Genomic DNA, 15,557 nt, shown 5'->3' on the forward strand with positions numbered 1-15,557 from the left:
AATTCGATTGGCGTCGGGAAAAAGCGATAACTAAATACATAATATAATTTAAATATCTTTCTAATGTGAGTGTCCGTTCGAATTGGCCTGTACCTGTTACCTTACATTATCATCATCATCTTCCTCACGTAACTAGCACGTTATATGGTTTTTTTCCACGGCTCATGGGAGCCTGAGGTCCCCTTGGCAACTAATCCCGAGAATTGGCGTAGGCGCCTAATATTATAAAATACTTAGTAATTTTTACTGAAAACGACTTGTTATGGTAACTATGGTAATATGTACAAACATTTAGAGCCAAAAAAAGAACATTATTTTTTAATTGGTGTTAATTTTAAAACACGATTTTAGTTATGTTATTTTGTCACTCTGCGAAGTTTCTGTATTTCCGAGTTTCATGCCCTCGGCTGACGGGACATTGGTATCGTTGCTACTGCGAAGTACTGGTGGGTCTTCATCTTCGTATAACGTTCTAGCCCTGCAAAATCACATTTAGGTAAAATTCCCTCCGAAACGTTTTTTGTCGCGCAAACTTCAAGTTGCTAAACGAACTTTAGAACATTTGTGACATTTTGGTACCTATTATTTTCCTCACATTGTTGTGACTAATGCTTGTGCCTCGTAATTCTAGCAATGCCCAATTCACTTTTTGAGACACTAACTACGCTTTTGGTTTGATTTTGTCATTTTTTGATTGCTTAGGTCTTTATTAGCTGGAGGCTCTGGAATTAGCTATTTGTCGCGCACACACACACACACACACGCTCGCGCGCGGTGCATTGCGCGCGTACGTGCGTTTGTGTGGGTGCGTGTGCGATTCTCCTTTGCAGTGTCAGAGTGTGGCGGTGTCCATCTTCTACCAAACAATATTTATGGAGATAAAAAAACCCAAAAAAATACATATAAATAAATATTGGACATTGTTACACAAATTTGGTAAAATTGTTTGATTGGTATTATCCTATTTTAAGGAGAAGTTGATCCATCCATCCAGATATTTCAATTACATCATCAAAACGAAAATTATTAAATTATTTATTTATTTAAACTTTATTGCACAAAAGAAAAACTTATCGTACAAAAGGCGGACTTAATGCCAAAAGCATTCTCTACCAGTCAACCTTAAGGCAAAGCAGAGAGATTGTGGGCGGTGCAACTGCTACTACTACTAACAAGATTTAATATAAACCGCAAAGCTATAGCTGTAAATTATACTTATTTTACTGAATAATAACTCTCTAGGCCCCATCAAATATTTTTTTAAATATTATTATGTTTATATACATTCGTAGATACATTCGTTAAAATAAAAATAGCTAAAGAAGTACCTGAGTGTAACATTTCCCCAATCAAACGTTTCCTCTTCTAACAGGCTAGATCGATCTCGTAACACATTCGAACAGTCGTCTCTGTAAAAATGTGAATTCCATGCATTCTATACAGTTGACTTTTTCATGATATATATAGTAAATTCAGGATTTTTTTTTTCTAATGGACGAGCTTCTTCTGAAGGCCATTCTGATTAGCAATTTAATAGAAGATAGAATAGAATAGAAAATATTTATTTGGCGTAAAAACACATTAGGTAGTACAACACAAAATTAAATAAAGAAAGGTAGGAACACCAAATAGGATGCCGCTCGGCATAAGCAGTGTCTGTAATAATGACGACTCATCTACACGATGGGCCAGCGCTGGCCACTCCAAGGGACGATCACAGCCATGCGGTAGAATATAGCAATATCACTTGCTCCCTCTAACGCATAAATGCGTCCCTTGGAGTGGCCGGCGATGGCCCATCGTGTAGAGGAGCCATAAGACACTGCGCTGGTTTTCGGGTCACCCAAAATTAAAAATTAAAAAGAGACAGAGAGAGTCCACAAATATTTCTTATTGTTCACAAATATATGTTTTTTTTTTTTACTTTCATCTGCCATCGGCTTTCATAGCCATAATCAGATTGTATGTATTTTTACATTGATTATCTGACATTTCTTTTTTCAAGGTGGTGGTCCATTAACCACCATTCCTTTTATATGAGGAGTTCACAAATATGTATGTATTTCTTTTTGAATGTGTCCGCTAAGTTAAAAATATTGTTGGGTTGTGAGTAAATACTTATTAGGTTGAACTTAAAAGAGGTAACGGATTTGATTGAACTTAAAAGAGGTAATGTGGTTTTCATTTTATTTTGATATGAATCTGAGTCCTGTCATTAGGCATCTGCACAATTAAGTGCGAGCGAGATGCCTTGAGTGAGACGGATCTTGATTGTATTCAGTAAGCACCAATCAGCGTTATTAGCGGCTGACGCTCATTGGTGCAGCGGCGCACTCTATGTAAAAAAAGGTCGTATCTAAATGAGATAAAAACAACATCAAATCATTTAAACAGAATCGGCCGTCTGATTTATAAATAGTTTGATGTACCTATTATATACGTTGATGTATGAGCCATTTTAGTAAGTTCAGTAAGATGTACCTACACTACACTTTTTTCTAATTTGGATTTTTTTTATGTTAACTTATGTTTTTCTGAAATAACTAAAGTATTTGCTTCCGTTTAACATTAATCAATTATGGAATAATATTAAAATCAATAAATTGCTCTTATAATTAGCTTAAGATAATATTATAAACATAATAATTACTTACCTACTACATATTTATAAGTGCTTGTTGCTAGGCCTACAGAATAAAGTATATTTTGACTTTGACTTTGACTCATTGTATAGGTTTGGGTACAAGTAACATGAGTACATACCCTTCTGTTTTGTGGATGGCACAATGAATGAGGTGTCTGTTATTGTAAACACTGGTATAAAGGAACGGTCCGTAGCAGTGTTTTGTGCCATTATTAACCCTGAATGAAGAAATAATGCCAATTACTATGGCAGATGATCCGTGCCCGACGATTAACGGGCCACCGTGGTCATTCTGGAAAGGTAAAAAAAATACTTTGAATGGAAATTGGTAGGTACTATCGTGCGATAATGAAAATGGTTGGATAACATTTTTTTTTCTTGTTATTCTGTTCCGTCAGCTAGGGGATAATAGTAAAAAATACATGTAAATATAAAGGCTACAAATATAATGATCACCGATAATACCTTGGTACCCTAAATAAAGAAATCTCTATTACCAAAAAAATAAGAAAAGTAACAGCTGTTTTAATCCTGACTGCACGACAAACTGTATTCAAACACCAAATATATATAATGAATGATCACCAAATCTTGAAGAGCAAATTAATGCGATATTTTCACCTAAATAAACCACTATGATTATCAAAAAATGTAAACATATTACCAAGTACAGTAAAATGACACAAATTACTAGCCTCTCCCGCTCAGTCCCCCGCACACCGCACCGCACGCGCCGCGCTCGCCCGACCCAATCCTTAATTCAGTCACGCCCTTACAGAAAAGAAAGCTACTAGAAATATGGGTTAGATTAGGTTAGAACTGCGATTCTCACAGAACCAAACTGCTACTTGAAAAGTGGGTTAGGTTAGGTTAGAACTGCGACCCATACAGAAACGAAATGCTACCTACTAGAAAAGTGGGTCAGGTTAGGTTGGAACTGCTATCCTCACAGAACGGAACTACGACCCTTACCCTTTTTTTTGGTAGTAAAAATGATTTTTTGGTGTAAAATTTTACTATATCTGGTGATCATAAATACCAGCCGAAGATAAATTATAAATGTAAGCGTAAACGAATATTTATCGACAATCGATAAATCGAATATCGTTAGTGTTATGTATCGACAGAGTGACATCCCTAGTGCGCAAAACGTTCAAGCTGATAAACAAGACCAAGTGCGGGTAGTTCGAAAAACTCGCGCGGTTAGAAGATGCTGATGTCAACTTTAGTCAGTCTTCTCCGAAACCACGGGGACAACGCCGTCCTCGAAACGTCGGAGGTAAATCTTAAAACTTAGAAACGCGATTAAGTCCCGTTGTACAATTTAATAATGTGTAAAAATCGTGAAAGTTTAAATCAGTGAAATACCATCTAATCAGTGTTTTTATAAAGAGCTAGTGAGAGTAGTAACTTAACTATCTATACATATAATAAAGCTGAAGAGGGTCGGAAGTCTGTACATGGAAGATATTCGAAAAAAAGTTGGTTGGGGATACTTAGAATCGATAACAGAACACGTTCCAACAGTTTTTAGAATTTTTGTCTGTTTGTCTGTTTGTCTGTTTATCTGTTTATCTGTTTGTCTGTTTATTTGACCGCGCATCACGTGAAAACGGCTGAACGGATTTTGATGCAAACTTTACTAATCTGTCAAGAAACTCCCTGGCCCTATTTTAGGCTAGAAAAATTCAACCCCTAAAAGGGGGGGTGGCCACTACACTCAATTAAGTTATGTTTGCACCTGAATCTTATGGCGCTAACTTAAGAAAGTGGTGCACACTTTTTTTTTGTGAATGTACTTTGTAAAAAAAACAACATTTTTCTTAGTCAATGTCAAACGTCTTTGCAAATACATATTAAATCACATTTATAGACGGGTCTAGCGCGGGTTTATTGACAATAATTAACATTATGTGAAGTGGGTGGTTTGAAAATATGATGTCTACCCCAAACTTTTTCATACACTTTTCGTCGGGTAGTTGCACAAATCTCTGTTTTGACATTTTGTTGGGACATCAGTTAGCCGCGACCATGACCAGTGAAACCTGTGTCGAAACGTCGGTAAATAAAGGTAATAAAATAAATTTCGAGATAGGCCCGCCCGTCTATAAATGTGAGTTAATATGTGTTCGAAACGCGAAAGTTTTTAAATAGGTATTAAGTAATTGTAAATGTCAAACAATTTGGGACTTGCATTTTAAACGCGTTACCATACCTATCCGAAAAAAACTAATTTTTCGCGAAATTCTCGCAACGTATTGAGGTTACAAGGTAGCACGGTCTCAGGAATCTGAGGAAGAATCGGAGACGTTCACGCAGTGCGAAGAACGGTTGACCGCTCAGCGGATTCGCACGACAGACGCGCTCGACGGTAAGTACTGCGGTGCATCAGCGGGTACTGGAGAGCCCAGCACACACATTAACCTACATTAATACTATTGTTCTGTGTTTAAGCACTGACAGCCTGGACGCTTCGGGCCTTCCTCCCTACGCGGAGCTCGGCCTTCGGCCTTCGCACTTAGACAGTTATACTATTGTTCTGTGATTAAGCACTGACATCCAGGACGCTTCGGGCCTTCGGCCCTACGCGGAGCTCGGCCTTCGGCTTTCGCATTAGATATCCACACCAAAATTCAACCATTGCGGCGGTGTCTCTGACATAGCCTCTCTCAATTTTTTCTATCAAAAAAATTCGCGCTCGCTACGCTCGCGTTTTTAACTTTTAAGGTTAAGCCTACTTTGATAAAGGTGGCATTCTGGGCACCCTACCAAGCGACTACGACTTAGGCCAATTTATAATTAAACATATAAACAAACAAACAAACAAGCGACTACTACTACGACTTAAGCACTGACATCCTGGACGCTTCAGGCCTTTGGCCCTACGCGGAGCTCGGCCTTCGGCTTTCGCATTAGATATCCACACCAAAATTTCACGTAAACCACTGCGGCTATGTCCCTGACATAGCCTCTCTAATTTTTTTTCTATCAAAAAAAATTCGCGCTCGCTACGCTCGCGTTTTTAATACGATTTTAAAGGTTAAGCCTAATTTGATAAAGGTGGCATTCTGGGCACCCTATCGAGCGACTACTACTACGACTTAAACACTTACATCCTGGACGCTTCGGGCCTTTGGCCCTACGCGGAGCTCGGCCTTCGGCCTTCGCATTTAGATACTGATACTATTGTTCTGTGCTTAAGTACTGACAGCCTGGACGCTTCGGGCCTTCGGCCCTACATGGAGCTCGGCCTTCGGCTTTCGCATTAGATATCCACACCAACGTTTCACGTAAACCATTGCGGCTGTGTCCCTGACAACATTACTCCCATCTCTCAATTATTTTTCTATCAAAAAAAATTCGCGCTCGCTGCGCTCGCGTTTTTAATACGATTTTAAGGGTTAAGCCCTACTTTAATAAAGATGGCATTCTGGGCACCCTACCAAGCGACTACGACTTAGGCCAATTTATAATTAAACATTTTTTTACACTGTTAAAAGTAATCCCCGGTACATACATATATGTAGATATTTAGTTGTGCATACATAAACATAACTGTAAATAAAGTGTAAATACTCGGCCTCAAGTTTTTGATATTTATAATATTCTCCTTTCCTGTAATCTTACTTCTAACTAATATAATATTAGACCTAAATTCGAAAGTTTGTTAGGAAGTATGGATTTCTATGTGTATAAATCTTAATTTTTCATGCTCAGAATGATTTGACTGGAGGACAGAATTGGATGATATTTGCTATGGACATGTTTTGGATAGGTACACTCAAGAACGTAAAAATACAAAAGTAGTACTGTATTGTCCGTTATACACCTTTTTTTTTTTTTTAAGAGGGGAAATGCTTTAAGCATACCACCCGGCGCGGGGACGGGCCGGGATGGTTATGTGGGACTCCCTGTTGTGAGCTAATGAGACCCCAGGTTTACCCACTAAAACCCCTCTGTTGCCGCCTCGCTGCTATAAGGAACGCCGAAGTACTCTTCCGCAACCTCGCCAGCGGCCGTCCGGACTCGGACCCGACTCTTGGGGAAATCACCCCTTCACCTCATTGGGCGCGTTGGCTACACATCGCGCCCGCCCACGCAGGGGTCCGTTATACACCTACTATAACTCTGTGTCGTTTAAATCACGTCTAATATTGGAATAAGGGCGAACTACTACTACTAAGGGCGGACTATTGGTTTTGGAGTGTAGTTTTGTTTAGTGGTAAGTACCTACCTAATTGTAAAATATTTTATCTGGACTTCAGTCCGCTAATCGTATCCATCTGTCAACTTTACTTCAAGTTCCGCCTCCAGGGGAGAGAAAGAGAAATTAGGGATGAATTAGCTTACTGACACAGACCGAATTCCACGCGGGCGGAGCCGCGGGCACAGCTAGTTAGTACTATTTATGATAATACATAGGTACTTAGTTAATAGCCTGGTAATATTTTATTATTGACGTATGGCGTAAACCACTGTGATCGACCTACTCAAACTAAAAGTGCGATTTTTGACCTGACTTGGAAGTATACCTAGTATTCCGGGAGAAAAATATTTCATGTTGTATAAATCCTCACCTCTTCTTCCTCGCGTTGTCCCGGCATTTTGGGCACGGCTCATGGGAGCCTGGGGTCCGCTTGGCAACTAATCCCAGGAATTGGCGTAGGCACTAGTTGTATAAATCCTCACCATACCTCGCAAAACCCTCCATATGTCCAAGGGGCAACTCGTCTCGTCCTTTTTTTAGTTTTCTCCCTCTTCTTGACTTCCGCTGCGGAGTGTAGAAGGAGCTTGTCGGGATTCCCCTCGAACCTCCTTAGTCGAGGTCCTTCCTCCTCTGAGAACACCAGCTGTCTGCACTCCAATCGATTATTCTGTGCAAATTTAATAATGAACTATTAGAGCCACCCCACATCTGGCGTCTTTCGAGCGTCGGCGTCGGTCAGCGCTATGGAAAATGACGTCGCTGCGCAGTTGCGTCGACGTCGCGTCGACGTTGCGTCGAGCAGGGCCATAGAGTTGTAGACGCCGACGAGACGCCGACGATCGAAAGACGCTAGATGTGGGGTGGCCCTTACTTTCAGGTTTCGATAGGTCTCGATATTAGCATATAGGTATTACAAATGTAGCTTCACAATAGACTCGCCATTTCGCACTATATTACAGAGAAATAAAACCCACTATAAAATCGATATTACACCAACCAGGCGCCATCATTCACAATTTGGTGCTTCGCTGTTTCGCACGTTGATTTTAGTAGGTATTAAAATTAAATAGCCTTTTTTTGCGTGTTTATCATCGGTTTGAAACCATGCCGAGCCGAAATTAAAATGTGAGGAAGATAATTACGATTACCTTGAAAAACAGTTACACAAATTAAAACGTAGGATTAAAACTCGGAGAGCGAAGGGAGAGTCAAATATACTTAAGTATCGTATATCCGTATGTCCCACTTTCTTTTATAATTCATAATATCACATAGGACGAGCAAAAGTGACGGGAAATGAGAAACCAGAGAGCAGACAAGTGGAGGGTGGAGTCATAAGGGAGAGATTTAAATTCATGGTCTTACAACACAAGTTTCGCTCATAGTGCTCTCGCGGGCCACTTTTCCGCAGATCATGTAGCTGTCGATGATTGAGTGGTAGCGCGGCATCCAGCGCTGTTTGCAGCTTTCTTTTGTGATTAAGATGGTATCCGCTTCCATCAGCAGGGGAGAGTTAACGCTGGTTCGGGCTATTATGTCTGCAGCCTGAAAGAACATTTCAAGATTGGCTTGTTACCTATCGTGAACACAGTAAACTGACAATTTGGAAACTGTGTAAATCAGTTTAAGTTTGTTCCATATTATAGTACCTACAATTTAAAATACTTAGGTAATAAAAATAAATTGTGAAAATGACGGACAAGTTACGATTTCCATCAAAAATTGACATCTTGGCTAAGCCCCGATTGAACTCAAAATTCAAACCAACTTACAAGGGACACAGAAAAGTCTTGTGGCGTCTCCTCCAGCTGCCTCTATTCCCTTCTCTCTCTACCTTTACTAAAATTGGTGACCTACCGACATTGGACAGACACGAAGACCTCAAGATCCTGATGATGACGCCGCCTCGCAGCAAAAACCAATTCCTCTCCTTGAGTGTGCCATCTAGCATGCCTCTGTACAGTCCTGTACATATGTATATATGCTGTAAAATATCTTGTAAATATGCATGCCTGGCACCTCAGCTTCTCTCTCTCTCTCTCTCTCTCTCTCTCTCTCTCTCTCTCTCCGCTCGCCGCTCTGGCTCTGAGCAACTGCGCTCGTCACACTGGCTCTGAGCAGCTCCGCTCGCCTGTGACTCTGAGCATCTTCGCTCGCCACACTGGCTCGAGCACACCTGGTTTAGCTGCACGTTTCATACGTCGTCGCTGACCCCTCCGCTCAAAGGGGGGCTGATGTGGCGTCTCCTCCAGCTGCCTCTATTGCCTTCTCTCTCTACCTTTGCTAAAGTCTAAATGTGTAAGGTTGTTTTATGCATTATGTGATGGCACTTACGTCAGTAAATTTATCACTAGAACCCCATCCAGCGACAAATGCCTCGGTTCCGGCTTCCTCATAGTCTTTAGATATGTTATTGTATTTAATCTTCTGTGGAATGAAATCGCAGCCTTTTATTCGTCTGTTGAAGGAAAATGGGCCCTCGGTCATGACAACTGCTATGTCGTTCACCATCCAACGTATGTTGTTAAACACGTTTCCATCGAAACGATATGCTGGGGAAATTACAAACAAAAAATTAATGGCATTCGTTCTTAAAGTATAGACGGTTGAACGGATGAATTTTGCCGATAAAGAGCATATCCTAAATCATTTTGATCCCCTAAGTTTATCGTTATCTATGTCTTTTGGCTTGTTATAATATGCTAAATTTTGAATCAATTCAACGTCGGATATTAAATCGCGCGACATATCCACTAGACTCATTATATCTATGTATATTTATAATAATATTTCATTAATACATTTGTCTTGACTCGAGTAGGTAGGTAGGTGTATTTCATAAATAAACGAACTTTGTCATAAAGTTTTATTCGTGTTTAGAGTGTTATCAAATCGTTTAACTATCAAAAATTAAAAAAAAATAGAAATGAGCAACAACAAGAACAGGGGCCCGTTTCTCAAAAGCTTGTAACTTGTAATACAAGCGGATGTCACTTTTTGACAGCTTTCGTTAGAAAAGGACTTCCAATTGTTATGTATTACAAGTTACAAGCTTTTGAGAAACGGGCCCCAGGGCGTTAGTGCAGGGTGGAGGTACATGGGTTGGGTAGGGCTGCACCATCATTGAAACCAAAGAATGTTGTGTATAGTAATTGGAGACAACAAATAACAAATTTACAAGCAGCAGTACATTAAACTGTAGTAATTATACTAAAAAGAACCTATTTGCCTCCTCCATATTTTTATGATGATAGAAGGATGATGATAGGAATGAGGTTTTATTATTTTTGTGATCGGTCGTGCTTTGATGAGGAAAAAATATCGACAAATATCGTTCGCATACGTTAATTTTGTAGCATCGCGTCCCGGTTGCGAGTTACGTACATCTCGAAGTCTTAAACTGACTATTCCCCATCACCGCACTGGCTTTATTTCCAACTCTTTCGTCCTTCAGGCTATTCGTCTATGGAATGATCTCCCTCTTCCCTTAAGGCAAGCACAGAGCAAATTTTCTTTTAAAATCAAGTTACGTAAGCACCTCACTAACTCGCTTAAAAATAAATGATCCGCATGTTACTTGTATACTTGGGTACTACATATAATATAATATATTTATTTATATATGTATTAATGCATGTTCGTATATATGTAATTTTATATTGCTGTTATTGTTATATGTGTAAGTGTATAATTAGAATATTGTTTAGAATACTTAACTTGATTTGTGTTTCATATTTCTTCTCTTTGTCTACAGTCCTGCACTAAGTATAAGTTTTCTGTTTGACCCATTGGTTGACTGGTAGAGAATTCCTTAAGGTCCGCCATTTGTACAATTTTCATCGTGCAATAAAGTTTAAATAAATAAATAAATACGTTTCTGCGTTTTAAAAATTAAAATAAATAAAACTGCGCTACTTACTTCTATGAACACATTTCCAAACGGCTCGTAAGGCGCCGTTTTCGATACACTTATTTGTCTGTGACTGTGGTAGCCACCTGATAACCAAGGGTTAATAGCTATAACAACAAATACTAAAAACAGAATATAATACCTAAAGATTTAAGTGGGGCTCCCATACAACAAACGTGATTTTTGACCGAAGTTAAGCAACGTCGGGCGGGGTCAGTACTTGGATGGGTGACCGTTTTTTTGCTTGTTTTGCTCTATTTTTTGTTGATGGTGCGGAATCCTCCGTGCGCGAGTCCGACTCGCACTTGGCCGGTTTTTTTTTTTGTTTAAATATTTTATAGTAATTAGTGACTTTTGCTTGTCACCTGACGATTTCGTCTTTGGCTGGAAATATGAGAAATCACGTACTTGTGGGTGCCGGAGATCACGTAAAAGTATTTGACGTCTTCAATGCACGCTGCAGAAGTGAGTACATAATATTCATCAATGATAACGCCACCGCATAGCCAATTGTAGTCCTTCATGTCGGTGTGAGATTTCGTTGGCCGCAACCACACCTAAGATAAGATAAGATAAGATAAGATAAGATAAGATAAGATAAGATAAAACATAAAAGATAGTTTATTCAAGTAGGCATAATTTTATTATACAATGCGCTTATGAACGTCAAATAAAGTTACACCGGCTCCAACCCTACACCTCTGCCCCGAGAAGATTTAAATCCCCCCTCAGTTGGATGAACCTAAGGAACGTTAGAGCAGTTTAAGATTTGGTTGTAAGTAAATGTTATAATTTGTATACAGGATGCCCGGTAATTAGTGGATAACCTTCTAACCACCGACAGAGCACCTTAGGCTGGTCCAGAAAATGCAATTATAGGTCTAGTAAAAGTTTCGTGGTTTTCGAGATAATCGAACTTTTCTGTCTGTTTTAATGGCTAGCTCCAATTAAAAAAGACAGAAAAGTTCGATTATCTCGAAAACCACGAAACTTTTACTAGACCTAGAAGTGCATTTTCTGGACCAGCCTAAGGTGCTCTGTCGGTGGTTAGAAGGTTATCCACTAATTACCGGGCACCCTGTATATTATTATCTTAATCTCATTATGTAAATATGTAAAAATCTTGACTTGTATAATAACAAATTTTACCAATAAATAAATCAATCAATCGAGAGCGTAAAAGTTTTCACATTGCCCCACCCGATATCGGATGTCGGATGGAAGTAAAATTTAAAACATATATGTTCCTCTGTACTTATTTTCTTTTTTTAAGTTTAAAAAATAATCATTTATTTACAAACAAGATATATACAGTGTATTAAAAAAAGAAATTAAAAACTAGCTTAAATCTAAAATAGGCCCTTGAGGCATTGTACCAAGGATGCTGGCGACATTTCCTCGCTGCACCGCAATGCTGATACGTTGTGCGAGGTAGCCGCCAGCTCTTCGGTCACCAGTTACGTCAACCAGACGCTGTACTTATTTATTTATTAGTTTAATATTTTTTACTCAACAACTATACAGGGTGTAATTACGTATATACCTATAGAAAATGAATTTATATCATAACCACAGAATAACTAATAATACTACCTCGTAACGAAGGAGAAATGCTGACATATAATATAATGTGACATTTGAAACAACATAATAATTTAAGTATATGAAAGTGATTCAAATAACAAACGTGATCTCAAACTTGGAAGTTTCTTCATGTATTTTAACCTAATTAAATTAATTGTTAGTAAAAAAGTACGAAATACTAAAGTATGAAATAAAAATCATGAAATACAAAAGCATGAAATAAGTACTTTTTTTGTATTTAATTTATAAGTTAAATAATCGTTGTCGTTGTCATGTGATTTGTGTATGTTTTCCATCTTAGTTCGTCAGAATAATATGAAAAGAACTTTATTAATATAAATTACTAAAAGACATAGAATATAAAACTAAAACTAACTACAATTAAAATAACTAAAACTAAAAATACCTATCAAAATTTGGTGCCCTCGGGACCCGCCCAATACGCAGGCAGTGTTCCCGCGCTGGATTGCGATTGCAATTCTCTGCGCGAGAAAGCTGCCCGCGCGGGGGTCGCCCGTTGCCTCCCTCAGCCGTTTCCCGAGCGCCTTGTGGAGCATCTGTGTGCCTCTGCCCCACGAACCAAGCGTCTCGACGCCAAATGCGACAAATTCGTATTGAGCGCCGAGGCAGAATGAAAATTTTACAGTTCAGTACATCATTAAGTAAATAGAAAACTTACCATGTATGGTCTCATGTCATAAACCTCACGGCCTCTGATTATTCTTCTGGTCTCCCCAAAAAATTCTTTTCCTTCTGTTGTTGAGTTTGCGGCAGAGGCTGGTGAAGGAAGTGTACCTGTAAAGACATATGGCGTTATTCATAAACAGCTGCTAACTTAATCAGTTGATGATCGTCGTTTATCCCTATCTGTCATTATGCCATAGAGAGGGACAAACCATGATCATTTCTCCTGGTCTCCCCAAAAAATTCTTTCCCTTGTTCTGATGTCGCGTTTGCGGCAGAAGCTGGTGAAGGAAGTGTACCTGTAAGGACATATGGCGTTATTCATAAACGGCTGCTAACTTAATCAGTTGATGATTGTCGTTTATCCCTATCTGTCATTATAATAATAATAAATCCGTTTATTTAAGACAACACAATCGCATTACAATTTACACAGGATTAACAATTAAATAATGAACACTATAAAATAAATTTTGAAATATTAGAACATTCCTGACATTTATAAAAATAAAACAACCAAATCACATTTAAAATATAAAAACTGTTCAGTTAAAAATAATATGTTCCTTAAATTAGAATAAAATCATTATTATGCAATAGAGAGGGATAAACGATGGTCATCAACTGATTAACTTAGCAGGCGTTTATGAATAACGCCGATAGTTATTTGTTTTACAAGGGGGCAAAGTTATTGTGCTAATATTGATCTCCGAGCAAGCGAAAGATCCCAAAATTTAACCACGAGCGTAGCTAGTGATTCGAAAAGTGGAATGTTGAGCAATGCGAGGGTTTTACGGCACGAGGATTAAACAAATTTTGCCACCGACTGAAACACAAAGTTTTTCATCACACCAACGCTAGGAAAATACTAATTGTAAAATATCAATCCAAATCAAATCCAAATGAACGTCACGAAATATTTATCATTCAAAATCATAATTTACAAGTATTTTTGTGCTTATGTCAGATATTTCGTTTCTTATATGGTGTTATCTGTGAATTTAACGACGATTAATTAATTATGTCATCTAGCCTCCACAACGGCCACAAGCTTTGTTTGATCTCACATTAAGACTAGGTTGATTTTCATCGAAATCGTTAGAGCCGTTTCCGAGATCCCCGAAATATATATAAATATACAAGAATTGCTCGTTAAGTACGTACTAAATAATAAGGAAAACATATGTCGACCGATTTGCATTATTTAAACATTACCATATTGTATGCTGTTTTGCTTATTAATCTAAAACTTTAAAACGTATCACTTTTGCCACAAGTTTCAATTATTATCACAATATCGGGACAAATCTTTGTGGCTAGTTATAATTAGCGTAAATCGTCAATTACTAGCCACCATCAAATTTAATAACTGGGTCTAGTACCTGGAATAAATCTTTTTTAGTATAAGGTGTCAACTTATTGGAAAGTGGCAAGTAATATACGACTTATCGTACCTATATATATATCTGATATAATGTGGTAAGATATTTTACTAACCTGAGTTAGATTTCCCAAGACCCAAAACCAGTAAATATATACTCAACATCGTCATGTTAGGTTAATACCTAGTATAAATACCGGTTGTATCATATTTAATACGAAAACAGTTGACTCAGAATCTAATTTCATGCATGCGTATATTTCTGATTGGTTGCTATAATTAAATTACTTATTTACCTACAGCTAAACTGACCTAACTTCATATCAGTGTGAACGGAACTTTGTATCTATAAATAAATATAAATATTACCTCAGACTAAATTGACTCAGCCCCACGGTAAGCTCAAGAAAGCTTGTGTTGTTGGTACTATTTAGATATTTGCTAAAACTGTTCCTAAGTAATGTATGACTGGTTTAGTTGTAGACTTGACAGCCTACAGCAAGCCTAAGAGAGACACTAAAGTAGTAAAGTGAGATAGACATATATAGCTCTCTGACGTTAAGCAGTTCTGCAATGTATCTAGAGTTTATTTGAGTTATGGTATTATTGTAATTTAATGTTTTATAAAACGTTATTAATATTTTTAAAGTTTAATAGTTGATAAATACTAGTAAATGTCTTTAGTATTATATCTTAGCATAGTTAAACCAGAACTAAAACAAAACGCTATTGATGAGAGCAAAACGCTTATGTCAAACGGAACGATTTTGAACATAGAAAAAATGGTAACGACGCTCTTGTAAAAAACGATATTAAAACTTACTTATTACAGAAGACAAATAGTTTTTATTACTGATTCCACCTGTATTTATAAGTACCCTAAAACGGGGTGAGTGGGTTTCGCGGGGAGAGGTGGGTTATGAATGGGGAGAGAAGGTTTGAGAGGGGGGTGAGAAGGGATTTTAAGGCTACTGCTACAAAAATAATGTATTCCAATTTAAAATGGAGATATAGTAATACGCATAATAAAAAAAATCGATCCAACAATCATCCAAAATTACATTTGTATGAAAACCCCTCTCACCCCAAATACGAGACACTACGGGGTGAGGTGGGTTTTCCTCTTTATCGTCAAAGTTATGAAATG

The 15,557-nt window shown here is 38.1% G+C and overlaps 1 protein-coding gene across 1 annotated transcript; it reads right to left on the bottom strand.

Moving 5' to 3' along the window:
• Window positions 1-351: 351 nt before the first annotated feature.
• On the bottom strand, window positions 352-11,313 carry LOC134647448 (uncharacterized). The gene is made up of 8 exons (XM_063501795.1): window positions 11,170-11,313; window positions 10,771-10,847; window positions 9,186-9,403; window positions 8,217-8,396; window positions 7,339-7,518; window positions 2,764-2,936; window positions 1,329-1,409; window positions 352-478 (listed from the first exon to the last, which is right to left on the bottom strand). Exons 1-8 carry the CDS (start codon window positions 11,283-11,285, stop codon window positions 352-354), a joined length of 1,152 nt encoding a protein of 383 aa, XP_063357865.1. The 5' UTR covers window positions 11,286-11,313.
• Between the last annotated feature and the right edge of the window lie 4,244 nt (window positions 11,314-15,557).

This window comes from Cydia amplana, chromosome 4 (assembly GCF_948474715.1).
Source record: "Cydia amplana chromosome 4, ilCydAmpl1.1, whole genome shotgun sequence".
Classification (NCBI taxonomy): Eukaryota; Metazoa; Arthropoda; class Insecta; order Lepidoptera; family Tortricidae; genus Cydia; species Cydia amplana.

Coding starts and splice junctions, on each gene's coding strand:
- LOC134647448 (XM_063501795.1), bottom strand. CDS start 11,285: ATGAAGGACTACAATTGGCTATGCGGTGGCGTTATCATTGATGAATAT. Junction 9,404..10,770: donor TTGGAAATGTGTTCATAGAA/GTAAGTAGCGCA, acceptor TAATTTCCCCAG/CATATCGTTTCGATGGAAAC. Junction 2,937..7,338: donor CATATGGAGGGTTTTGCGAG/GTATGGTGAGGA, acceptor TTACCTTTCCAG/AATGACCACGGTGGCCCGTT.